The 26,453-nt window shown below is 38.7% G+C and overlaps 1 protein-coding gene across 1 annotated transcript in view; it reads left to right on the forward strand.

The window, feature by feature from the left end:
- LSM14A (LSM14A mRNA processing body assembly factor) overlaps window positions 1-26,453 on the forward strand; it is a 51,479-nt gene that overhangs the window by 173 nt on the left and 24,853 nt on the right. Inside the window, exons 2-3 of the mRNA XM_077754691.1 lie at window positions 5-120; window positions 25,819-25,982. Coding sequence (XP_077610817.1) covers window positions 5-120; window positions 25,819-25,982 — 280 coding nt within the window. The remainder of the gene's footprint in view (window positions 1-4; window positions 121-25,818; window positions 25,983-26,453) is intronic.

The following is a 26,453-nucleotide window of genomic DNA, read 5'->3' on the forward strand; positions in this document are numbered from 1 at the left end:
TGAGCGGGGGCACCCCTTACATCGGCAGCAAGATCAGCCTTATCTCCAAGGCGGAGATCCGCTACGAGGGCATCCTCTACACCATCGACACCGAGAACTCCACCGTAGCTCTCGCCAAAGGTACGCCGGGACGGGCCTCCGGGTGGGGTGCTGCGCCCGGCTCTCGGCCCCGCGGCCTCCCCGCTCCCTCCCTGCCCCCTCCGTCGTCTTCCCGGAGGCCGCTCCCTTCTCTCCCTCCGGGCCCCGGCGTCTCGGGCCGGGCCGCGGCCTCCCTCGGGCTTCCCGGCTCCCACCCCGAAGGTCCGCGCCTTCAATCCGGGAACTCCAGGAGCCGCGAGCGCGGGGCGGGCGGGGCGGTCCCGAAGTCCGAGAACGGGCCGGAGAACACGGGGAGACGTGTCTTCCAACTCCGAAATTCGGTGGTTCTGTCGTCGTACCGCAAAACAAAGCCCGAGTATTCAAAGAATTTTTCCGCCCAGCTGGAGTTTCGTGCCGATGTGTTGATTCTAAGGCACCTATTTTCTCCCGTTCTTAATTTCAATTCGTTGCGGTGTTCATCAGGTGAACCGTAAGTAATGTGCCAAAACTTTGGGCTTGCTCCGCGACGCAGACAGGTCTCGAAATGCCCTCGGTACCATCCAGCAGATCGCATCCCGCCGGTCTCATACGTGGTATTTACCTGTTAAGCCGGAATCCTTCCCCGCGGCTGTTGTGCAACCACGTCTTTAAAAATGCTTGCCGTTCTCGGAGCGACCCTGTTTCTGGAAAGTCGGTGCGGAGTATCCTTGACCTGAGCAGTCAGCGGGCGCTGACCGACCCCTGGGGAGCCTCCCTGGGACGGCGGATTCTGGCGGGTGAGGAGGGAAGTGCCCTGCCCGCAGTGTGTAATTAAGGGACGCACAGGGTTGAGTGGGTTTTCTTTCCGTTCACACGTCCTGGGCCTTTGCTCCGCCGGAAAACCAGGAAGAAAATAAACTTCAGCTCCTGCTCTAAAAAGAAGTCTCACAAGTTTGCACTATTTAGGAGAGGGTAGTAAGGTGACTTACGGTAGCTTTCCCAGCACATCTGGTAGAGTGATGGAATGAATACCGTGGTACAGACAGGGCCAGGGGCTAGGAAGAAAATTTCTAAATCTGTAAAAGAAAAAAAAGAAATTAATCTATAACTTACAGGAGAGTCGTTTCACAGTATCACACTAATATTTTAGTGACATTTTTTGGGTCCGTTTTAATAACACTTGGGTTGGGACAGGTTTTATACCTGAGTAAGGTCTTAAATTTTTTTTATCTTAGGTTCTTTGCCACCCCGCCCTCCCCCCACGGATTTTTAGCTGTATATTGTCTTAGTTTTTATGGCTTTATGAAATTCTTAAAAAGGCTACCTAAAGTTCTCGATGAGAGCCACATGCAGTATTTTTCATTCAGATTGTTTTAATAACTTTTGTTTAAGGTGTATTGCCAGCCTTGGGACTTACTGTTGAATTGACTGTGCTTTTACTCTTAACAGTGGAAAAAAAAGTACATATGTAAGATTTTAAAAAGTCTTTTAAAAATCTTTGAATATATTCTTTTATGCAAGAAAACTAAAACATCTATATTTCATTAATGACCAACGTTTTAAAAAGCTCTTCAACAGCTTCGAGAATCCATAAACAAATTTTGTTACTAGTCTGTATTCATATGCCAGTTTGTTCCTTGTATCAGTCATGACTTCATAAATAGGGTACAGCAGTGAAAAGATTTTTTTAATCATTGAATTTATATCTGTACTTGTGGTTTTGGTAATTAATTCCACGACATAATAATATTTCTTAAGCAGTAAGAGTTGTTTAATATGTGACAGGTTTGGGAATTTAATTGTGTTTGTAAAAACTGAAGTTAACAAATTTTGTAGCTTATTCTCTTTAGCAATATCTAATCTAAAACTACTATATAACTGTCTAGTCAACAGTGGGCACTTAATTCAAATTTTAAAATTAGAAGTGAGGTGTTCAGTCTTAAAATTTTACAATTTACATGCCTTGTGGAGTAATTTGATATCTCACATTCCACTTTGAATGGCATTCTAACAGATAAAAGCCTTAAGTTTATTTATGGAGTTTAGAATACAGTATTTATTTGGATTTAGAGGTCCTTCCTCTTGGTAAACTATCAATTGAGTTAATCTCTTCAAGTGACATTCTTAGAATTCTCTTTTGGATGTTAATTTTTCCCCCTCTGGGAAGAGTTTTTCCCCCTTTTTATTGTGAAATAACCTTATATGTTGAAAAGCTGCATAGATAAAAATGAAATATTTTTAAATAAACATCTGTGTAACTACCGCCCAGGGCAAGAAGGACATTGCCTGCATCTCAAAAGTTTCCCACCCTCTGCATCCTCCCATCATCACTGCCGCCCTCTTAAGCTAGATAAAAATAGTCCGACATTTATAGATTTATCACTCAAGTTTACATTCCTAAATAATAGTGTTTAAGTTTGCCCTTTTTTGAACTTTATATAAATCAAATCATCTTGTATATTTTTGATTTTGGCTTTTGTTGTGACATAGTATTCCATCATGAGTATACCACAACTTTATCCTGCAGTTGTTTTTGATAGTCTAAAGTTAATGTTTAAATTGTTTACAGTTTTTTCCTATTGTGAACAATGAATGCCCTTATGAATATTTGTGTTTAAGTACACTGATGCCTGTGTACCTTTCTTGAATTGGACAATCGCGGGGAAAGTTTGTCCTTTTAGGAAATGCTAGTTTTCCAAATTGGTTTTTTACTAGTTTTAGTTACTAGTATATGAGGGTTCTAGTTCCACATCCCTCACTAACAGTAATACTTAGTATCAGATATTTTAATTCTCTCCAGTCTGGTGGGTGTGATTGTACCTGTCTTTAATCTACCTGATTACTACTGAGGTGAACACTTTTTTTCATATCTTACTCAGGATTTCATCTTTCATGAAATGCCTTTAAAATCTTGTGCCCGTTTTACTACTAAAATGTGTGTTTCTTTCTAGAGTTCAGTATTCTGAGTATGAATCCTTTGCTGGGAATATCTGTTGCGAATATCTTTTTCAATTTGATGGTTTCTTTTGGTAAACAGAAGTTCATTTTAATTTTTTTTTTTTTTTTTTTAAATTTCTAGGAGAGAGAGAGAGACAGCGTGAGCAGGGGAGGGTCAGAGAGAGAGGGAGACACAGACTCTGAAATAGGCTCCAGGCTCTGAGCTGGCTGTCAGCACAAAGGTCAGAGAGAGAGGGAGACACATACTCCGAAATAGGCTCCAGGCTCTGAGCTGGCAGTCAGCACAGAGCCCGATGCGGGGCTCGAACCCACGAACTGGAGATCATGACCTGAGTGAAAGTCGGACGCTTAACCCACTAAGCCACCCAGGCGCCCCCAGAAGTTCGTTTTATTTTACTTTATTTTTTTAATTTTTTTTTTTTTTTAAATTTCTAGGAGAGAGAGAGAGAGACAGCACGAGCAGGGGAGGGTCAGAGAGAGAGGGAGACACAGACTCTGAAATAGGCTCCAGGCTCTGAGCTGGCAGTCAGCACAGAGCCCAACGCGGGGCTCGAACCCACGAACCGCGAGATCATGACCTAAGCGAAAGTCAGACGCTTAACCAACTAAGCCACCCAGGCGCCCCCAGAAGTTCATTTTAATGTAGACATGTTTATCACTCTTTTATTTATGGCTAGTGTTTTTCTTTCTAAGAATTTTTCCCTATGCCAGGGTCATGGAGGTACTTTGATTACTTTTACAAAACTTTTTTGTTTTGCCTTTTCACTTAAATTTAGGAAGAGATTCACTTGGTTTATATGGTCCAGATTAAAATTTACATCCTTACATGGATGTTACTTATAATTTAAATTCATGTGAAACTATACTATGCTCTTAAAATTTTGGATTCGTTGTGTTTGATGTGGTATATAATTAGGGTGACCATATGGCCTGTTTTGCCCTGGTGTAAGGTCCTTGTTTGTGCATGATTATTAAAACATCCCTTTATTTTCTTGAAAATGTTCCAGTTTGAGTAATAAAATTATTTGGTCACGCTAAATATAATTGAAAGCCCAACCCCAGAGATCATAGCTAACTGGGTGGTGTTCTTTATTTTCTGCTAGAGATTTCACAGACTAACTCTAGTTCTGTAAAGGTAAAATTGAAGTAAGTTTGATGGGCTTCGATACACAGAATCTTCTGTATGAATGTCAAGAAGTCTTAGAGGCAACCTAGAAAGACTGATGTCAGTCTCTTAAGTATGCCAATCTGTCATCTGTCTGTGGTTTGTCTCTTGGAGTCTTTGTCACATCTCTGAGTTTATTTTCTTACTCTGATTATGACCTGCACTTAATCTTCTTTGCTTTATTTGCATGTGTTTATTGTCGCCACACACCCCCATCCCACCCCCACCCCCGCCCATGGTCTGGGCTCTTGGGAGAATGTTTAATGAATAAGTGGAAATTATTTACCGTTTTTGTTTATTAATCTTGTAGACATTTCTTGGGTGTATCTCCAAATAATGCTTTCCATGTTCACAGTTGTATATCCTCCTACAATTAAAATGCCTAAGATATGTTGTCCCTACCCCCAACAGTGAGAGATTTTGGAGAATAGGGATACAAGAAGATAAAATCTTATGACAAGATTGACATTGTTAGGAAGACAGAGTTTTTACTTTATGACTCAAGCTCAATTATAATTTTCATTTAAAAGTTAAGGGAAGAATTAGTTGAAGATGTTTGAGGGAAGTACACAGTGGTGGCATGTTCTCAGTTACTGTATATTCACACCTGTGTCTTATGAACATAAGTCCCAAGCACATACTAGATTCTGGATATCAAGAGATTGCCCATAAATGGAAGTTTCGTGAATGCAGGATTTTTGTCCCGTTCACTGCTCTATCCTTGTGCCTAGAACAGGACCTGGCACATAGCAAGCCCTTGGTAAATATTTGAATAAATTAAAGAATACTTGTAGTTACCAAAGGTTTCTAATTATGGGAATTTCAACGTTGGAGAAAGTCCACATTTCCTATAAGCATCATGTATGTAGATTTTTACACTATTCAAATAAAATGGCTAAAATGGGTGAAATTCTTTTTTTGTTTTGTTTATTTTGAGAGGTAGTGCTGGGGAGGGACAGAGAGGGGGAGGGAGAAAGTCCCAAATAGGCCCCAGCGCAGATCATAGATCATGTAGTGAGATTGATCCTAGGAACCGTGAGATCAGGACCCCAGCTGAAATCAAGAGTTGGACACTTAATGGAGTAAGCCACCCAGGTGCTCCTAAAATGAGAAAAATTCTTATCTAACATATACTAAGCCTGCCGTACCTGGATAACACACCACTCTTAATGAAAACGAGGTTGCTGCTGCATTAGGAAAAGAGACTTTGTAAAGAATGATTATAAGCCAGCTGCTTTTATTTATTTTTTAAAAATTTAATGTTTATTTTTGAGAGAGAGAGAGAGCAGAGTGTGAGCAGGGGAGGCGCAGAATCTGAAGCATGCTTCAGGCTCTGAGCTGTGAGCATGGAGCTCGACACAGGGCTCCAACTCATGAAGGGCAAGATCATGACCTGAGCCAAAGTCGGATGCTTTACCAACTGATGCCACCCAGGCACCCCAGGCCAGCTGCTTTTAAAATGATTTATCCTTAAAATCAGGGCTTTGGTAAAGGGAATATAAAAGCTGGTAATGAATTATTCCTGAAATCATCTGCTAAGTCTTGTCCATTGGTGTAGCTTACCCACTTGACTCTATTCTACAGTCTATTGATCTTCCTACCTTTCACTGTCCCACATCTCCCTTATGACTTTAACGACGTACCCACACACTCCAGTGAGCTAGTAGGAGAGCTTTGTATGGTGGATGAAATACCTGTGAAGTACATTACTGATTTCTTGCATTTTCACATGAGTTGGGGACCTAAATCTAGCAATTCACAAAATCACTACTAGAATGTCAAAGATCTAGTGACACTTCAAGCTGTAGTTTCTTTTGGTTGCTCTATTTCATGAGGTTGCCAGAACTGGGAGCCTTGGAAACAGTTTTACTGTTGCTGTACAGTCCACAGAAATATTTAGTAACTTTGGGAGTCTGAAGTCAGATGCCAAAAACCAACTGCACTTTCCAGTGGAGTGAGATAAGCTGTGGCCTTTTGATTCAGAAGTAGAGAAAACAGCAGAAAGCCCACCCCCACCCCCAAATAATAATAATAGAAGAGGGAAGGAAGTAGAAAGAGTAAAGAAATCTTATCTGTTCTTGACACATAGCAAGAGTTTTGTAATATTTAACTCAGTGCCAAAGTAATAATAGCAGTAACTGCAGGTGATTTAACTTTATTACTCTGTGTCCTCTACAGGAACAATTTACCTTTTATTTTCCCTATGATACTTTAATTAGCTGATATTAAAAACTGGGTATCACTGAGGTAAGTTTTTTAATGAATAAAGTGTGAGATAGTTTGTCAAGTATTTTACTCACAGGGATCTTACTGTAGTTTTGTGAGGTGTTTATTTCTGGAAGAAAAAATTACCCAAAAGGCCAACTGGAATGCTTAGGAGCTCTTTGACCTTGGAGAAAATATTGAACCCTAGCTTTAATTTCTTCATCTTTTAAATGTAGCTAATAGTGTCCATCTTTCAGTCATTCTGAAAATTAAATGAGGTAATGTCAGATGTAACTCTTGTATTGTAGGTGCTTAATAGTGAGTAACTATCTCATTGTTACTTCCAGCCACCATCTCCATCTCTGTCTCTCTAGTACCCAAACTCCAGAAGTCATTCAGACTTGCTGTAGTCTACAGTCTGTTGATCTTACTACATTTCACTGTCCCACATCTCCCTCATGACTTTACTTCCCTCTTTATTCTGTTTAAATTCCATGAGCAGTTTTTACAATCAGTACTTAGCCTAAACTCTCAACCCCCCTGCCCTTCTGCTTTCTTGCACAAGCTTAGAGAAACCACTGTCCTGGTTATATCAACACAGACATGCTGACCAGTTTCGCTCTGAATTTTCATTCACTCACCTCATCAGTCATAATGTATTTCCATAGTCTGTTCCATTTTCCTGCATGACTCTTCTGCTCCTTCAGTTTTCCTCCAACACCCCCTCCCCATCTTCACTTTCAGCCTGTGACCCTTGCTTCCTATTTAATTGAGGAAAGAATAGCAAATAGAAAAAATTGATTAACTCATCCCACGTGTACCCAGTTACTCACATCTGTGCTCCACAGTTTTACCTTTTCTCTGATCAATGTAGATAGTGTTTTCTTCTCTGTCAGACCACCTTTCTCCTTGTGCAGATTTCATCTCTCGATTTGAAAGCATTACTTTAGTGATTCTCTACTCTCTCCTCTATGTATTCAGTTTTTTCTTCTCTACCAGATCTTTTCTAAGAGATATGATGCTATTTCACCCATCTTAAAAACAGCAACAAGAAAACACTACTACTTTTAACTGTTTCCTCTTTTCAGTCACCCCATTTCTATCCTTTGCTTTACACCAAGACCCCTTGAAGGAATTGTCTACACCACTTACTTCCATTAATTTTTTAACCCATTTTATTTAGGGTTTGCTTTTTTTTTTTTTTTTTTAAGTTTGAGAGAGAGTGCATGAGTGGGGTAGGGACAGAGAGAGAAGGGAGAGAGAATCCCAAGCAGGCTCTCACTGACATTGCCAAGCCGGACTAGGTGCTCAAATTCACAAACCGTAAGATCGTGACCTGAGCTGAAACCAAGAGTTGGACACTTCACTGGCCGAGCCACCCAGGTGCCCCTTATTTAGGTTTTTTGTTTGCACAGATGACAGACTTAACAAGGTCACCAAAAACTTCCATGTTGCTAAATCCAGTGGTTGGTTCTTATCCTCAATCTACTTGACCCATCACCAATATATGGCACAGTTGGTCTGTTCTTTGAAGTATTTTCTTCACTTGACTTATCCTGGTTTTCTGTCATACCTCATGGGTGGTTGCATCTCAGTCTCTTGTTGATTCTTCACCTGTTAAACCTCCATATGTTGGTCAGCTCCAGGGTCTCATTCTCTTATTTCTATGTGTATGTGTCTTTCACTATTTTCTTTTATCTCTTTATTTTTTTTAATGTTTATTGATTTTTGAAAGACAGCATGAGCGGGGAAGGGGCAAGGAGCAGGGGGACAGAGAATCCGAAGTAGGCTCTGCACTGACTTCAGTGAACCCAGTGCACAGCTTGAACTCACGACCTTGGGAGATCATGACCGGAGCTGAAGTCCGAAGCTCAACTGACTGAGCCACCCAGGCGCCCCACTCTGTCTTTTAAAATTTTACTTTATTTTACCATCAGTACTTTTCTCTTGATAAACTCATGCAGTACCTGCCTTTGAATACTCTATACATAACTGACTCCTCTTTGCAGCCTGGACCTCTTATTTGAACTCGTGCCTCCCTTACACCACCACCTGGAGGGATATCTAGTAGGGATCTTGCAAACCTATTTCTCCTTCAGCCTTCTCCATCTATTTGAATAACAGTTCATTCTTTTAGTTGGTAAGACCAAAAACCTTTGAGTCTTCCTTAATTCCTCTGTTCTCATACCCCTCATAAGCGTTTTGGATCCTTTCACGTCTATTTTTAAAATATATCCAAAATTTGACCTCTTACTGCCTCTACGGCTCTACTTTGGTTTATTATCTTTCACTAGACTATTCAGAGACACTCAGGGGTTCCTGTTTCAGTGTTGGCCTCTTATTTGATTATCTTTTCACCCTCAGTACTGTTTGAGTGCATCTTACCATTAAAACAACACAGAATGTGTGGGTAGCAAGTTTTTTTAGTGAGCCTATGTTTTTCTTAATTACTTGACTGGTTGTCTAGATTCTAAATTTAGAATCTTTTTCTACAGAACTTTGAGAGTATGGGTTTGTTGTATTCTAACATTCTAGTATTATTGATGTCAGTCTAATTCTCAGTCACTTTCTGTCTGGAGCTTTTATTTTTAAGAGTTGAGAAATGTAACCACACTGATTCCTGAGTGGTTCTCTGTGGACCTTATAAATCTGAAGACTCAGAGTCTCTTTAACCTAGTAAATTCTCTATCTCAGACAGTCTTGTTTCTGTTCCTCTCTTCCTCACCCATGTTTTGTTTTGATTCCTTTTGGATGGTGTGTGTGTATGTGTTTGCTCTTATATTTTCATATCTCTGTCTCTTGGTTTACAGTTTGGAAGATTAAGATATAAAACCAACTATAACAGAATGCACAACTGAAAGCAGCTTACAGGGTAAGATTAAATTTAGGCTGCAAATTGGACAAGCTTTTACTTTTACTTCCTACTGATAAATCCTTCTAAAACTATGTGAGAGGGACTTTTTTATTGTTTTAGGCATAAACCCATAAAGGACAAGGTTGATTTGGAAAGGAGACAACAGCAAGAAAATTCTGGAGTCTGAAAAGCAAATGGGTGAATTTCAATTACTTAGAAGAATTGAGAAAGTTGCAACCTAAGTAGATAGTGGATAAAGCCAAGAACTACCTAATTTACACCCCCAACTCCTGAAAGGCTCAGCAATTGGCGTCACCAGGTGCAGGGAAACGAAGGCTATAAAGTAATTACAAGTGAAGATGGAGCTAAAAACTAGAAGATTAACTCAAAATTTGTTTCAGCAGTGGTCAGATTTCCAAATAGCCTTTTGCATTTCACACAACCGTGGTACTCTCTAGAGAGAATAAAATAGAAGTTCTCGGAAAGCCTAGGCACAGTTGAGAACAGAGATACCTACCACACTAAGAACAGTTTGGAGCAAATGAGGCAGAGAAGCAGCTTGCATCTGCCTGGTATATTTATTTATTCATTCATTCATTTATGAGAGAAAGATAACAAGTGCAGGTGGGAAGGGCAGAGAGAGAGAGAGAGAGAGAATGAATCTTAAGTCGGCTCCATACTCAGAGCAGAGCTCAACACAGGGCTCTATCCCACAACCCTGGGATCAAGACCCGAGCCTAAGTCAAGAGTCAGATGCTCAATCGACTAAGCCACCCAGACACCCCTGGTGCTTACTATTGAATAAGCTGTTCATTCAGAAGAATTACTGAGTGCTGACTATGACTACATGCTAGACAGTATGCTAGGTGCTAGGAAACAAAAAGAGAGCATTACAGACTAGATTCTTTTTTTTTTTTTTTTAAATGTTTTATTTATTTCTAGGAGAGAGAGAGAGAGACAGCGTGAGCAGGGGAGGGTCAGAGAGAGAGGGAGTCACAGACTGAAACAGGCTCCAGGCTCTGAGCTGGCAGTCAGCACAGAGCCCGACGCGGGGCTCGAACCCACGAACCGCGAGATCATGACCCAAGCGAAAGTCGGACGCTTAACCGACTAAGCCACCCAGGCGCCCCATTACAGACTAGATTCTTGAGAACACAGTGTCTTTAGGTGCAGCCTAACAAATAATCACAGCCACAGGAAGAGGATATCTAGGAGGAAGTGTCTGGTCCCTGGCCACAGGGAGTTTGCAGTCTATCAGGGAAGCAACGAAAACAACTAGAGTCCAAAACTTTCATCCTGACCCATAATACCTTGCAACTCACTTAAGGTGGGATTATACTAGCTGTCATTCAGGCCCCCAATGCAGTCAAGTTCCTCCAGGTTTGGGGCTTTTTCACAAGGTTCCTTTGAACTGGAATTCTCTTTCCCTACTCCTTATATGGTTATTGTGGAAGAAAAATGAACAGTGCAACAGTTTAAAAAGTCACAGTGGAAAGAAAAGAACTAACAGCTCTGGAAGGCTTAAGTGACAGTGAAGATGTGTCAAATAACAGGCTCAGGCACTCTCCCCTCCCCTTTTATTTTGCTTCCACTGCTAAATTTATCTTAATATATTCAGTTTGTCATTTGAATGACAGGCTAACAAGTCTGAATTTTCTTGGTAGATTGTAGGGAGCCATTGAAAGTTTTTTAGCCAATAAAAGGGCATGTCAGAGTCCAGCTTTAGGAAGCTTATGCTGTAACCCTGTGCAAAGATTGATGGGTGGTGAGAGGAGAGGCTGACAGCAGTGAGGTCAGTTGGAGTATTTTAAGAGTTTGGGAAAGAGGAAATACAGGCCTAAGCTAGTTAATAAAGAGAAGGAGGAACCGATATGTGAGAAATGAGAAGAATGGCTTGGGCTTTTAAAAAGTTGACTGAGCAAGGAACAGGGAAGAATTAAGTGATAGTACATATAGTCGTGCCTGTCAACTGAAATTAGGAATGGATCAGGAGGGAATCAGGTTTATCCTTCTAGATTCTGCTTAAGTGTCATCACCACTGCAAAGCCTTCCCTGATTCTTGTAAGGCAGGAAATGTTAGATGTAACTTCTGTGTTCTCTTTTTGTCTTCTATTTTCTTGTGCTTATCACGCCTTAATTATGTTTCACTACAAGACCTCAGCATCTTTTCCCCCTTGTGTCCCTTGTACGTAGCAAATTAACTATCAACTCTTTCTTGGTCACATGAAGGGTTATTATTTCTGAAAATTTTCCTTCATTGGAAAATTAGTTGAACAGCTTGATACTTAATAGAAGATAGTGTGATAAATGAAGACACTATTAAAGATATTTTCTTCTCTCAGATTAATAGTGATGATTATTATACTTCAATTTTCTTTTGCCATCCTGTGCTTGATAGGAATGTTTCAGAGTCTCTCTTACCTATATTTTCAAAAACGTCTTTGTAAATGTGTTTAACATTATTACTGTTGTCTTATTGTTATTGCCTCACCATCTAAATTTTTTAATTGCTTTTTGGTTTTGCAATTCTCTCTTCATGCCACTCTTCCTAAATTCTTATTCTCGGGGCGCCTGGGTGGCTTAGTCGGTTAAGCGTCCGACTTTCGCTTAGGTCATGATCTCGCGGTTCGTGGGTCCGGGCCCCGAGTCGGGCTCTGTGCTGACTGCCGGCTCAGAGCCTGGAGCCTGTTTCAGTCTGTGACTCCATCTCTCTCTGACCCTCCCCTGCTCGCGCTGTCTCTCTCTCTCTCTCCTAGAAATTAANTCTGAAATTATCATGGTTAAGGAAAGCTACATTTGAGTAAATCTACATATATTAGTAATTCGAGGGGAAGAATCTTGCATGGGAAGTGAAGTTGCAAATGAGAGGAGCTAGTTAACTGAGCAAGGTCTCAAACCTGTAATTGTGGGAGATGACTTTAGGTTAAAGGAAATGTAAGGGTCTTTCTTCCCCCAGGAGTGCAAGCAAGAGGGAAGAAAATCAGTGAAGATGATTAAATGTATTGATGAAAAGGACAAGATCTTTTACTTTATCAGTTATTTATTTATTTAAAATTTCTTTTTTTCCAAAGTCTTTTTTATTTTGAGAGAGGAAGAGAGAAAGAATCCCAAGCAGACTCCACACTGTCGGTGCGGAGGAGCCTGATGTGGGGTTGAACTCAAGAACCGTGAGATCATGACCTGAGCAGAAACCCAGAGTCAGATGTTTAATCAACTGAGCCACCCAAGTGCCCCTAATTTTTTTTAAAGTTTATTTATTTTGAGAGAGTGGGAGAAAAGGAGATAGAATCCCAAGAAGGTTCCACACTGCTATTGTGGAGCCCGATATGGGACTCAAACTCACAAGCCTTGAGACCATGACCTGAGCTGAAATCAAGAGTCAGACACTTAACCGACTGAGCCATCCAGGCACTCCATCCTTTAAAGTAGAAAGGAGTTGGTTCTAAGAATGTTTAAAAGGTGAGGGGAAAGTCATCTGGGTTGTAAACTCTGGAAGTGGAGGTGGTTTTTGGCTTTGGATCACCAGTGATTGGCATGTGATTAAGTGCTAAGGAGATTCAGAATATTTCAGAGAGAAGGTGGGTAGTAAAGTCTATTAGGGATGACATGTTTATAGTTGGGTACAGGAAGTGATGATAGAGGCCAGAGACAGATGTTTTTACTCAGTGCAGTAATGTTCCCTGACACAAAGTAGTATGGGTGAAAGTGAAGAAAGGGCCAAAGTGCAGGTATATGGGAAGTGAAGCTCTGTGGAGGCAGTTTGTGATGTGATTCACAAGCAGGCCTGTGTCCCTCCCAAATAAAAATTCAAGAGCATGCTTTCAGCGTCTGTATGAGGATACTACATTGTAGAAAAGATAGCTTTATGAATGCTACTCTTTTAGTATTTAATTAAACCATATATAACAGGTAATAAATACTCAGTATTTCATATGCTTTCACCAAGGGTTAATGTATGATACTAGATGTGCAACAAGAACTGTATTTCTGGATAAATATCAGAGGAGAAAAATACCAAGTGCAACTTTTCACTTTTTTTCCACTGGTTCAATGCTTTTACATATATGCTGTTTTTTAAATAATGCTGCTTCTCTGTTTTCCTGTCTGTTGGTGTCTAATTGTTATTTCTTTTTGATGTAGTCATCCAGTAATTTTGGAAATTGCTTACTTAATAGCTTTTTCCACTTTGGAATTTATTTCAAGAAGTGTTGAAATGTCAGCAGTATGTAGGGCACTGTGTTAGGTACTGGGGGAGTTGCAAAGATTACTTAGATACAGATCTTTCTCCTGAAGATCTAGGAATTCTGGGAAGTAGGAGCTATAGACAGGGATAGAATGCACTTCCATTTTTAGAGGGAGAATTTGTTCCTTCCACCTGGAAATATTACTGATCGAGTTGTATCACTTTGGCTGGGCCAGGTGCCCAGATATCTGGTCAAATATTCTGGATGTTTCTGTGCAAATGTTTTTTGGTTGAGATTAATTTTTACATCAGTAGACTTTAAGTAAAACAGATTACCTTCCATGATGTGAGTGGGCCTCATCCAATCAGTTGAAGGCCTTAATCGAACAAAGAGTGACTTCCCCTGAGCAAGAAGGAATTTTGCCAGCAGACCACCTGGCTCTTCCCTGAATTTCCAGCCTGCCAACCTACTCTACAGATTTTGGATTTTCACATGAACCAGTTCCTTAACGCAAACACATCCTGTTGGTTCTGTTTCTCTGGAGAAATCTGATGAATAAAAGTGGTATATAAGCCGAAATTTAGAATGGGTTGAATGGGGGGAGAAGCTATGGTAGAGGACAGAAAACCCGCTCTGTGTATTGAGAATAATGAGCTTGGCTGAAATTTAAGGTTATGTTAAGTGGATTGGGACCAGCTCTTAAAACTGATATTTGACAGAAGTTTTCACTTTAAGACTAGATCAGAAATCTTATTCTAGACATCCATTTGAACATAGTCTTAGATTTCTAATTTACTTTTGGACATTTCTTGAATAATTCAACCTTTTGTTTATTGCTCTCACATTTTGATATTCAACAGACTGTTTTTCTTCCGTATCTAGTGGTATTAGAGCCTAATTTATAATTTTTAGTTTGTGTCCAAAAGTGAAGTCTTTGGAAAATACTAATGATGTCATTTTGTGCATACTGACTATATTTACCATGCATATGTGTATGATGTTCTAACTTAGAAAGCTTTATTACTTCATAATAGAGATACTGTATTGAGAAGTTGGTCACTATAGCTCTTCCCTCTATCCATGTACTATGACTGTATGTAGCGGTATTAATGTACTGGTAACTAGATTTGATATTAGTGTGATATATGAACTTGATCTATTAGAAGTAGAGTTTTTGTTTTGTTTTTTAGGTAAGTGATTTTTGCCAGAACCTTGGCCCTACTTACATTGTTTGTTTTGATGTTTGTTTCTGAGAAAGAGTGTGTTTGCAGGCAAGTCCAGGAGAATCAGAGAGACAGATACAGAGGATCCAAAGTGGGCTCTCTGCTGACAGCAGTGAGCTCAATGTGGGACTCAAACTCACAAACTGTGAGATCATGACCTGAGCTGAAATTGGACAGTCAACTGACTGAGCCACCCAGTCACTCCTAATATTTTTTTTTTTTAAAGACAATCATAGGACGCATTTCTCTTAATAAATTGTAGCCAGAAATAGGTAGTTGATTATGTATTTTTTTAAGTTATTTATTTATTTTGAGAGAGAGAATCCCAAGCAGGCTCTGCACTGACAGTGCAGATGCAGGGCTCTAACTGATGAACTGTGAGATTGTGACCTGAGCCGAAATAGTTGAACACTTAACCAACTGAGCCACCCAGGTGCCCCTGATTATATTCTTTAAGACTGTTAGAGAAAAATCTGTTCCCTATTTCCCCACTCTGTTTTATTAAACAATGACCTAAAACTTTGGCTTTTCTGGTTTGGGGAATAAAAAAACTGGAATACTTAACTAAAATTAAATAGCACTGTGATGAAGTTTAGAATAGAGAGGATAACCTCTCCTAGTGTCAACATCTAACTCAACTATTATTACCGTTTTGTGTGTTCTCTTCAAGGATATGTTTGTATTTGGGTGGAGGGAGGTTATTGAGGTGAAATTCACATAACACAATTAACCGTTATAAAGTTATGTGATTTGGTGGCATTTAGTCTAGTCATAGTGTTATACAACCACCACCTCACTTTAGTTTCAAAATTTTTTCATCACCTTAGAAGAATACCCCTACCCATTACATAATCCCTCCCCAGTTCTCTTTTCCCCTAGTAACCCCTTATCTCTTTTGGGTCTCTATGGCTTTTCCTACTCTGGATATATGTAAAATGGATGGATCTGGCTTTCACTTATTATAATGTTTTGGAGTTTCTTTCTAGTTGTGATATGTATCAGCATTTCATTCCTTTTTACGGCTGGATAATATTCTCTGTGTGTGTACACACACATGTCTCTGAATATAAAAAAAAACACTTGTTTATTCATTCATCTGTTGGTGGGCATTGGATTGTTTCCATCTTTTGGCTGTAATGTAGCAGTAATGTAATACTGCTTTAAACATTTATGTGTAAGTTTCTGTGTGGACATAGGTTTTCACACATATAAGTGAAATCGCTGAGTAATATGGTAATTCTACGCTTAAGATTTCGAGGAACCACCAAGCTCTATTTTCCACAGCAACTGTACTGTTTTACATTTCTGTTCACAGTATCAAAGATTCCTATTTCTCCATATCCTTACCAGTATTTATTTTCTGCTTTATTAGCAAAGCCATTCTAGTAGTTTTGAAGTAGTCTTTCATTATAGTTTTGATTTGTATTAACATAATGACACAGGATATTAAATCTCTTTCACAAGCTTATTGGCTATTTGTATATCTTTCTATGAGAAGTATCTTTTCAAGATTTTACCTATTTTTAATTGGGTGGCTTGTTTTTTGTTGTTGAGTTGTTAAGAGTTCTTAATGTATTCTAGATATTAAACCCTTGTATATGACTTGCAGATATTTCTCCCATTACATAGCTTGTCTTTTACCATTCTCGATATTGTTCTTTGATGCACAGAATGTGTTTTGGGTTTTTGTTTTTTGTTTTGAGAGGGAGAGAGGGCATGCCAGGCACATACACAAGCAGGGGAAAGGGCAGAGAGAGAGGAGAGAGAATCTTAAGCAGGCTCCATACTTGATGCAGGGCTTGATCTCATGAAGGTGGGATCATGACCTGAGCTGAAATCAAGACTTGGACACTTAACCAACTGAGCCACCCAGGTGCCCCTAGAATGTTTTAATTTTTGTGAGGTCAAGTTTATTTTTTCTTTTGATGCTCATGCTTTCAGTGTCAAATCTAAGAATCCATTGTCAAAGCTGAGGTCAGATTTACTCCCATGCTTGCTTCGACAGCATATATACTAAGATTTACTCCTATGTTACTCTTTTTTAAAATTTATTTTCAGAGAGCATGTGTGCTAGTGGGAGAGGGGCAGAGGGAGAGAATCCTAAGCAGGCTCTATTGCTGTCAGTGCAGAGCCTGGGCTTTGTCCCACAAACCGTGAGATCGTAACCTGAGCCAAAACCAAGAGTCAGATGCTTAACCAACTAAGCCACCCAGGCACTCCTACTTCTGTGTTCTCTTAATAGTTTTGTAGTTTTGGCTTTATTTATATTGTTGACTCACTAAAAGAAAAACTGCTTTTCCTGTACTTATCAGTTTACTCAGTTCTGGCTACCACCACATGTGTCAAGTCAATTACATCAACCAGTTTTCCCAACTCTCTAGACACCAACTGGGTATCCTACGATTTAATTTATTTTCTCACACTATCCGAAGTTGGCATCAGAACCCATAGGTTAATGGCTCAGTCCTGCAAGACACCCTGTCCCTCCTACTTCACACACAAGTCTCCAGTTACAAGTTGTGAACTGTACTTTTAACCAACTGGCTATAATTTGGTAGTTCCTATGACCCCCCCCCCACCTTGGTTTGATCATTTGATAGAATGGCTCACAAAACTCAGGAAATCAGCTTACTTATTAGATTATTGGTTTATATAAGAGGATACAACTCAAGAACACCCAGATGGAAGAAATACGTAGGGCAAGATATGTGGGAAGAAATACAAAGATCCTATGCTTTTTCCAAGTGAGTTCTCCCAGCACCTCCACGTGTTCACCAACCCAGAAGCTCTCTAAACCCCATAGTTCAGGGATTTTTTTTTGACATTTCATCATGTGGGCATGATCAATTTATCAACTCAGTCTCCAGCCCCTTTCTCCTCCCCAGAGAATGGTCTTTCTGGTGACCAGCCACTTTTCTGAAACTGTCCAGGAGCCCACCCTGACTCTCCTCATTAGAACAAAAGATCCTCTTATTGCCCAGGAAATTCCAAGAGATTTAGGAGGTCTGTATTAGGAACCAGGGTCAAGAACCAAATATTAGAACAAAAGAACATCGGTGTGCTTTGCTGGCACTGGAGTTGTGAGTTGAAGCCCCATGTTGGGTGTAGAGATTACTTAAGAATAAAATCTTTAAGGGAAAAAAAAAAGATGCTCTTAGTACCTTTATCTCTTAAGGAAATCACAAAGGTTTTAGTTCTGGCCAGGAGCATCAGACAAAGACCAAATATATATTGTTTATTACAGTATTACAGTATCATACCTGCTTTGAGTTAAATTTTGTTTTGGAATAAGATAGAGTTCCAGTCTCATTCTTTTGTATATAGTCATTCAGTGATCCCACAACCGTTGTTTGAAGAGATCATTCTTTCCCCCATTGAATATCCTTGAACCCTTATCTAAGATCAATTGGCCATAGATGTTTGGGTTTATTTCTGAACTCTGTTCCATTCCATAAATCTGTATGTCTAACCTTATAGGTCTAGCATGTTGTTTTGACCACTGTAACTTAGTAGTAAGTTTTGAAGTTGGGAAATGAGTCTTCCAACCTTCTTAGGCTCTTCAGGTTCCCTCAAAGATTCATATGAATTTGAACTTTGGGTTTACCCTTTTGCAGGGCAGGGGAATTGTATTTTCAATAAGGATTGCACCGAATCTGTAGCTCACTCTAGGGAGCATTGTAATCTTAGTACTTAAATCTTCCAGTCCATGAACATGGGATGACTTTTCATTTGTTTAGCTGCTCTTTAATTTATTTCAGTAATATTTTGTAATTGTCAGTGTACAAGTCTTTTACCTCCTTTGTTAAATTTATTCTTAGATATTTTATTCATTTGGATGGTACCATAAAGGAGATTTTTTTAATTAAAAAAAATTGTTTTAATGTTTATTTACTTTTGAGAGAGAGAGAGCCAGAGCATGAGCGGGGGGGGGGGCAGAGAGGGAGACACAGAATCCAAAGCAGGCTCTAGGCTCTGAGCTGTCAGCAGAGCCTGACGTGGGGCTTGAATTCATGAACTGCGAGATCATGACCTGAGTGGAAGTTGGATGCTCAGCCGACCAAACTACTCAGGCACCCCCAGATTTTTGTGTTTTGATATTGTACCTGTAACTTTGCTGAAATCATTTAACAGTAGTTTGTTTTAGTTTTTTAATAGATTCTGTATATGTAAAATTCCCACATATGGAATCATGTCATCTGCAAGAAGAGAGTTACTTCTTCCTCTCCAGTTTGGATGCCTTTTTTTTTCCTTGCTAACTGTGCTGTCTAGAACTTGTAATACATTGAGTAGCAGTGATGAAAGTGGACATCTTTGTCCTGTTTCTGATCTTAGGGGAAAGTTTTCAGTCTTTTACCAGTAAATATGATGTTAGCTAATGGTTTTTCATATATGCCATTTATCCTGTTAAGGAAATTCCTTCTATTCCTTGTTTGCTAAGTGTTTTTATCATAAAAGGGTGTTAAATTTTGTCAAATGTGGTTTTTTTTTTGCATCTATTGAAATGATTGTGTTAGGTATTCTCCCCCTTTGATCTATTAATGTGTATTACATTGGATTTGTTTGAGTTTATTTATTTACTTTGGAAGAGAGAGAGCATGTATGCAAGCAGGTAGAGAGAGAGAATGAGAATCCCAAGCAGGCTCCATGCTGACAGTGTGGAGCCCAATTTGGGGCTGGATCCCTCAAACTGTGAGATTGTGACCTGAGCTGAAATCAAGAGTCAGATGCTTAACCAACTGAATCACCCAGGCACCCCAGATTTTTTTGATGTTCAGCTACCCATACCTTCTTAGGATAAAATCCCCATTGGTGGTGATAAATAATCCTTCTAATAAACTTTTGGATTTTCTTTACTGTTACTTTGTTGAGGACTTATATAGCTGTATTCATAAGAGATACTGGTCTTTAGTTTTCTTATGGTATCTTTGTCTGACTTTAGTATCAGAGTAACACTGGCCTCGAAGAGTCTATTAGGAAGTATTCCCTTTTCTTCTCTTTTTGGAGGAGTCTGAGTAGGATTGGGTTTTTTTTTTTCTTTAAAAGTTTGATAAAATTCATCAGTAAAACCATCTGGTCCTAGTTCTTTGGAGGTTTTTGATTATTGGTTCAATCTCGTTGCTTGTTACAGGTCTGTTAAGATTTTCTGTTTCTTCTTGAGTCCATTTTGTTAATTTGATATTTCTAGAGATTTTTCTCTTTCATCCAGATTTTCTAGTTAGTTGGCCTAGTTAGTTAGTTAGTTACAAGCCTTTTAAATTCCACAAGGTTGATAGCAATGTCCTTGCTTTCATTTCTGATTTTAGTTATTTGCATCTTCTCACCTTTTTTCCTTAGTCATTCTAGCTAAAGATTTGTCAATTTTATTGGGTCTTTTCCAAGAACCTACTTTTGGTTTTGTGATTCTACTTTTCTGTTCTCTGTGTTGTTAATCTCTGCTCTAATCTCTCTTATTCCTTCTTTTTGCTGGGTTTGGGTTTAGTTTGCTATTATTCTAGTTTTTTTTTAAGATGTAAAGTTGATTTGAGATTTTTTTTTAATGTGATTATAGCTATAAATTTTCCTTTTGAGATGTCATTCTTTATATCCCATAATTGTGGCATGTTGTGTTTTCTTTTTCATTTGTCTCAATTTTTCTTAATTTCCTTAGTGATTTTTTTTTTTTGGCTCATTGGTTATTTAAGAGTGTGTTATTTAATTTCCAAGTACTTGTGAACTTTACAGTTTTCCTTTTATTATTGATTTCTAACTTTATTCCACTGTGGTCAGAGAAGATACTTTGCAAATCTCAATTGTTTTCAATCTATTGAGAGTTGAATTTGGCCTAACGTGATCTGTCCTCAAGAATGTTTCGCGTGCAATTGAGAATAATGTATATTCTGCTGTTGTTGGTTGAGGGGAAGGATAATCTGTTGGTTTTAAATACTTTAAGAACACTATGGGGGAAGTGCTTTTGGCCCTTGAGGGTTAAAACAGCGGTCCCTCAACCCTAATTTTTGTAGAATATGCTTCCTAGTGTCCCCCTATCACTAGCAAAGCTGCACCAGAAACATGAGCCACCATCCCCATAGCTGCCTTTTGTGGAATTGGTAGTTAATGAATGATAACAGCCTGCCACTATGCAAAATGCTAAAATTTATGGCAAGTTAGCCTCTTTCTTCATCAAGTACTCCCACAGATGCTACAAGTGTATGTATGAGTCTACTTCCCAGTTCCAAAATGGGTTATTAGACTTTACATAGCAACTAAATCGTTTGAGTGTAGGGACTGATTCCTGGATCTTCCTACTTTACCATCTTTCATCATGGCAGTTGCATCTGTGTTTTTATTTTAGGTAGTTGTCATCTCTTGAAAATTACAGTTTTCTAATCTGCCTCATATAACATGTTACTATACATTTATCTGATTTTTTGATAACTACAAATAATATACCTGTCTCTTTTGAAAAAAATGATCAGAGTTAAAGAATTCTAAGAAATTGCATTCAATATATCATAGTATTTTGGTAAGCTTGTGTCTCCTTTTTTTTTTTTTTTTTTTTTTTTAAAGTTAATTTAATTTTTTTGAGAGAGAAAAAGAGCACGTGAGCAGGGGAGGGGCAGAGAGAGAATCCCAAGCAGGCTCTGTGCCGACTGCACGGGAGATTATGACCAGGACCTCAGCCTGGTGGGATGCTTAACTGATTGAGCCACCCAGGTGCCCCAAGCTTGAGTCTCTTTTAAGACTGATCCCTTTCTGGGGCGCCTGGGTGGCTTAGTCGGTTAAGCGTCCGACTTTCGCTCAGGTCATGATCTCGCGGTTCGTGGGTTCGAGTCCCTGTGTCGGGCTCTGTGCTGACTGCCAGCTCAGAGCCTGGAGCNATAATGAGGACTTTAGTCTACAAAACAGATTAACATAACCGAAAAGAAGCAAAAATCATATAAAAACAATGAGGAGGACAAAACATAAGAGAGTCTTAAATAGGGAGAACAAACAGGGTTGCTGGAGGGGCTGTGGGAGGGAGGGTGGCCTAAATGGGTGAGGGACATTAAGGAATCTCCTCCTGAAATCAGTGTTGCACTGTATGCTAACTAACTTGGATATAAATTTAAAAGTAAGTTAATTTTTTAAAAAGGTAGGAAAAAAACTAAAGTAGTGGGACCCTGAAGAAATACTGCTTCTTTATCATTTAATTTCTATGTGTGGTATGATCATAATTTTTTTCAGAAAATAATAAACTTCTGGTTTTTTTTTTTCTAAACTCAAAAAAAGAAAAAAGACTGACCCCTTTCTTTAATTTCCTTTTCACCATTTCTTGCCTGGTAACTTCCAGACTAGTCTTCTGCTTCCATTTTCCATTTTCACTTTGTTTTCCACAGTCACAAAAGACAAATACCATATAATATTGGTTGCCAGGGGCCAAGAGTGGGGGAAATGAAGAATCGTAGTTCTGTAGGTATAAAGTTTTAGTTGAGCAAAATGAGAGTTCTAGGGCTGCTTGGGTGGCTTAGTCAGTTAAGCGTACGGCTTCAGCTCAGGTCATGATCTCATCATTCCTGAGTCTGAGCCCCTCGTCATGCTCTGTGCTCACAGTGCAGAGTCTGGAAACTGTTTCAGAGTCTGTCTCCCTCTTTGTCTCTGCCCCTCCCCTGCTTGTGCTCTATGTCTCTCAAAAATAAAAAACATTAAATATTTTTTTAAAAAGATGATAGAGTTCTAGATCTCTATTATACAACATTTTGTTATGCAAATACTGTACTCTATGCTTAAAAATTTGTTAAGAGGATCTCGTGTTCTTACCACGATTTTTAAAAATTAAAATGATAGCATTAACAAAAATGCTGGTGACATATACCTAATAAAGTTGTCGGCTTTAAAGAAAAAATTGAAAGCCTTATGGAAGAAGATACAAGAATTGAGGCATGTTGCTGGAGACGAGTGCATAAAGATCAGGGAGAACCACGCAATAACCACTTTTAAGTCTTCTTTATGTAACTAGATTGAGTGAGCCAAAAGGAAACTTGGGGTGAGTGGGGATCATATACTGTTCTTCCATGGTTTGCTATGTTTAGCTGCTGCAAGTGCAAAAATTAAATAACAGGAAAAATTGGGGTGAACCAGTGTGACTTCTTAGTGTATATGTACATGAGCTAATTCGTGTTTTGAAATGTGTTGTAGCTGAACAGTAGTGGTAATACCCTACGTTTTCTGTGTCTTTCTTTCCACTCACAGTGTCCAGGCTATTTGTATTATCTTCCAATCATGTGTGTCCTTCTGATCTCTCTTAAGTAATTTGTTCTTTACAATGGTCCAAGAAGCGTCTCTTGGAAACCTTAAATCTAATCAGATCAGTCATCATTAGAGCATGTTTTCCATACTCTTGGTGTGTGCAGTTCATTCTCCATGGTCCCTATTTTCATACTTTTTCATTTTCCTCTTTTGCTTTATGATAGAGATTTTCTTCACACCACATTTTGGAAAACGTGCCCTTAGCTTTAAACTGTATTGTTGGTTACCTTAGGACCTCAAATAACAAAATTTTAAGCCCACATATTTATCAGCTTTCCCCAAAATTTTATTAGGTGACTCCCTGCTATAAAAAAGGAGAGTATTAGTTTATGTACTTCCTTTTGTGTTTTCCTGTTTCCACTCATCTTCATCTTCCAGTTTTTATTAGAATACTATGTGATATGCTGTCCTGATTGATTTTGTCAATAGGTAACTTTGCAGCTTTTTGAGAACTATTCAACACATTATGTTCTAAGACCATAGTAAATTTTCATGCATGTTTATGTGCTTGAATGAATTTATTCTTCCATTTCGTATCTTTTATTAGATACCACTGTTTCTGTGAGCTCTTTATTTTGATGCAGCAAAGGAAAAGTCTCTATAGCTTATAGAGCACTAAATCTTTTTCTGGAAATACGGTGAAACCTTTTGATCAAATTTAGATCTTCATGTCAGGAAATTTCTGTTACATATTTAAGTATATTTTCTCATTCTGTTGTCTTTGTAACCAGCATCAGTTAACTGTTGGATCGGCAAAACAGTCGCCTCCAACCATTTTATTGCTGTATTTTTTCTTTACATCTTATTTGCTTTTTCTCAAAATTACTCTCTATTAATGACTTGGTTTTACTGCTTTGACTATTCTGTTGTAGTTATTAGTTCTGCTAATAACTATATATATTATATATTTGTCTTGTCTCTTCTTTCCTTAACTCTGTATGCTACCTTTTCAGTATCTTTTTTTTTTTTTTTTTTAAGTTTATTTATTTTGAGAAAGAGAGTGTGCATGCATGAGCAGGGGAGGAGCAGAGAGAGAGGGAGAAAGAATCCCAAGCCGGCTTTGACCCATCATTGCAGAGCCCAACAAGGGGCTCTATAGAACATACAGTGAGATCATGACCAGAGCCAGAATCAAGAGTCAGATGCTTAACTGACCGAGCCACCCAGACACCCCTCAGTATCATTTGATCATAGGAGTTTTATTTTTCTCAAGAACGTAAAGCAATTTTTCCTGAAATTTCCTTCTATTTCCTGGGACAAATATTATTCCTGCATGGATTTTTCATTTATCTATTGAATACATGTGTATAGTTTGAATAGTTTTGTTAGGCCTTGGAAAACCTAATGGAGCTCGTCCGTCGTTTTTGTATAAGGAGGACCTTTAATTTTTCCTCCCTCTGCTTCAGATGAACTAGTCTATTACTTTTGAGACTTGGGACTTTATGCATTGTGTGGTGGTTTTGGTGGTGCTGCTGTTAGGGGTGATACTGATTATTCAAGTTTCTTAATCCTGATTTTTCTAACTCTTTATCCTTCCTTTTGGATACAGGACAGAAAATAGAACCTTGTCACTTACTCCTCTCCTTATGAAGTACTCTTTGGGCAGTAGGGAAAGAAGAACTTAAACTAGGGCATTCTACATCTTTTCCCTTAACCACATCAGTGTTTCTGTCCCCATCTGCCAATATGGAGGTGCCAGTGAAAATTTCTCAGGGCATGCTGCATGTGGATTCTCAGACTGGCCTTCCAGTTTGGACTGACACATTCAGTGGCTGAGTGACACTTCTTAATAAAAAATTTCTGGGATGAATTTGAGATCTCAGTAGGGATATTTTAACTTTTCATTTTCTTTAATTTTAGGGAGGGATATTCTTCTGCAAGCCTATGTCTATGCCACTATCTTTCCTGGAGGCAGCATAAGTAATAGAATTTTTAGGATGAGGGGTCATTATTTAAAATAAGTAGCATTCATATTTAATCTAGCCGTGAATCTATTCTGCAGAAAAATCTGTACATTCAAAATGTTGCACAGTGTTAAACAGTTTACTCCCTTTAGGACAGTCTTTAAGTGGATAATATATGATCTTTCAAACTTCCTTATTTGGAACTTCCATGTGGGTGCAGACATTTTCAGAAGTCTAAGAGAGTAAAGCTGAAACTTTAGTGTTCATAAGAAACTCTTGAGGAATTGGTTTAAAATAGAGATTTTTAGACTTTCCTCAAAGTCTGATTCAGTGGATTTGAATAGGATCCCAGAAATCGTTTTAGTCAACTTACCTTCGTGCAGGTGGTCTGCAGTTTAACTTTGAGTCATGCTATCTTAAGTGTTGAAATAATCAGATTTAATTATGAGATAGATATTTTAGGTAACTAGGCCATTTTAGGCTGTCCCCTGGGGCTGAATACCTGACAGCCACTTGGCTTGGCTTCTAGAGGACCTACCACTCACCAAGAAAGATGTTCCCTTCATTGTCTTCTCTTAATCCTAAAGCTCAATTTGGGATTTTGTGGGGAAATTTTCATTTGTGTCTCCAACAAGAAATCTCATAGGGGTTTGCCAGGTTTTTATGTTGCTGAATGATGACATTAAAAATAAATCAGCAGTGAAAGAAAGGACATTTTTAACACCTCCTCTCACCACAATCACCAAAGATATAAATAAATAAAGATGTAGGAAGAATACGACCTCAAATACAGATTATTTTTTAAATTGAGTACATTGAGCTCTAGGCAAAACCCACTCTATTTTTCTCCTTTTTTTAACAAAATTTCTTTAGCTACAGATTAATGGATATTTTCTCACAGCTGACATTTAAGAACTGCTGTTCATTGGTACTTGGAAGAGTATACTTCTGACAGTCACTACCTGAATATGATGAGTAGACATATTCTCTGTTTTCTCACCAGTTCGATCCTTTGGTACAGAAGACAGACCAACAGATCGTCCAATACCACCTCGAGATGAAGTCTTTGAATACATAATATTCCGTGGGAGTGATATTAAAGACCTCACTGTTTGTGAGCCACCAAAACCACAATGTTCTTTGCCTCAGGACCCAGCTATCGTTCAGGTAACAAATAGTAAATTTGTCTTGGAGTGCAAGAAAACTTCAAGTACATGGCTAGCCTTATCTTGTACTTCTCTTGGATTTTGGCATGTTTTTTATTTTCTCAGTTGAATGTTCGTGTAGCATTTCCTATTACCTAGATACCTAAAATACCTGGATAATGTTTTAATCCAGGTTTTTTTCTTTAGATTATAAGTTGGGACTAAATAAAATAAGAGATAGAGGAATTTACTTTTATCATAAAATATTTTCTTATTTCAGCAACAGTTAAAATAGCTTATATTTATTGATGTCTAACTGTATGAGAAGCACTATTCAAATCATTGCACATAGAATAAGTCAGTCCTCACAATACTCTCTGAGCTTGGTACAATCTTGTTTTTATAATTCTCATTTTTACAAGTGAGTAAATTAAGATAGGGCCACAATTTGGACAGACCCGAGCTGTCTGGTTCTGGAATCCAGAATCCATGC

This window comes from Crocuta crocuta, unplaced genomic scaffold, assembly GCF_008692635.1.
Source record: "Crocuta crocuta isolate KB4526 unplaced genomic scaffold, BGI_CrCroc_1.0 scaffold121, whole genome shotgun sequence".
Classification (NCBI taxonomy): Eukaryota; Metazoa; Chordata; class Mammalia; order Carnivora; family Hyaenidae; genus Crocuta; species Crocuta crocuta.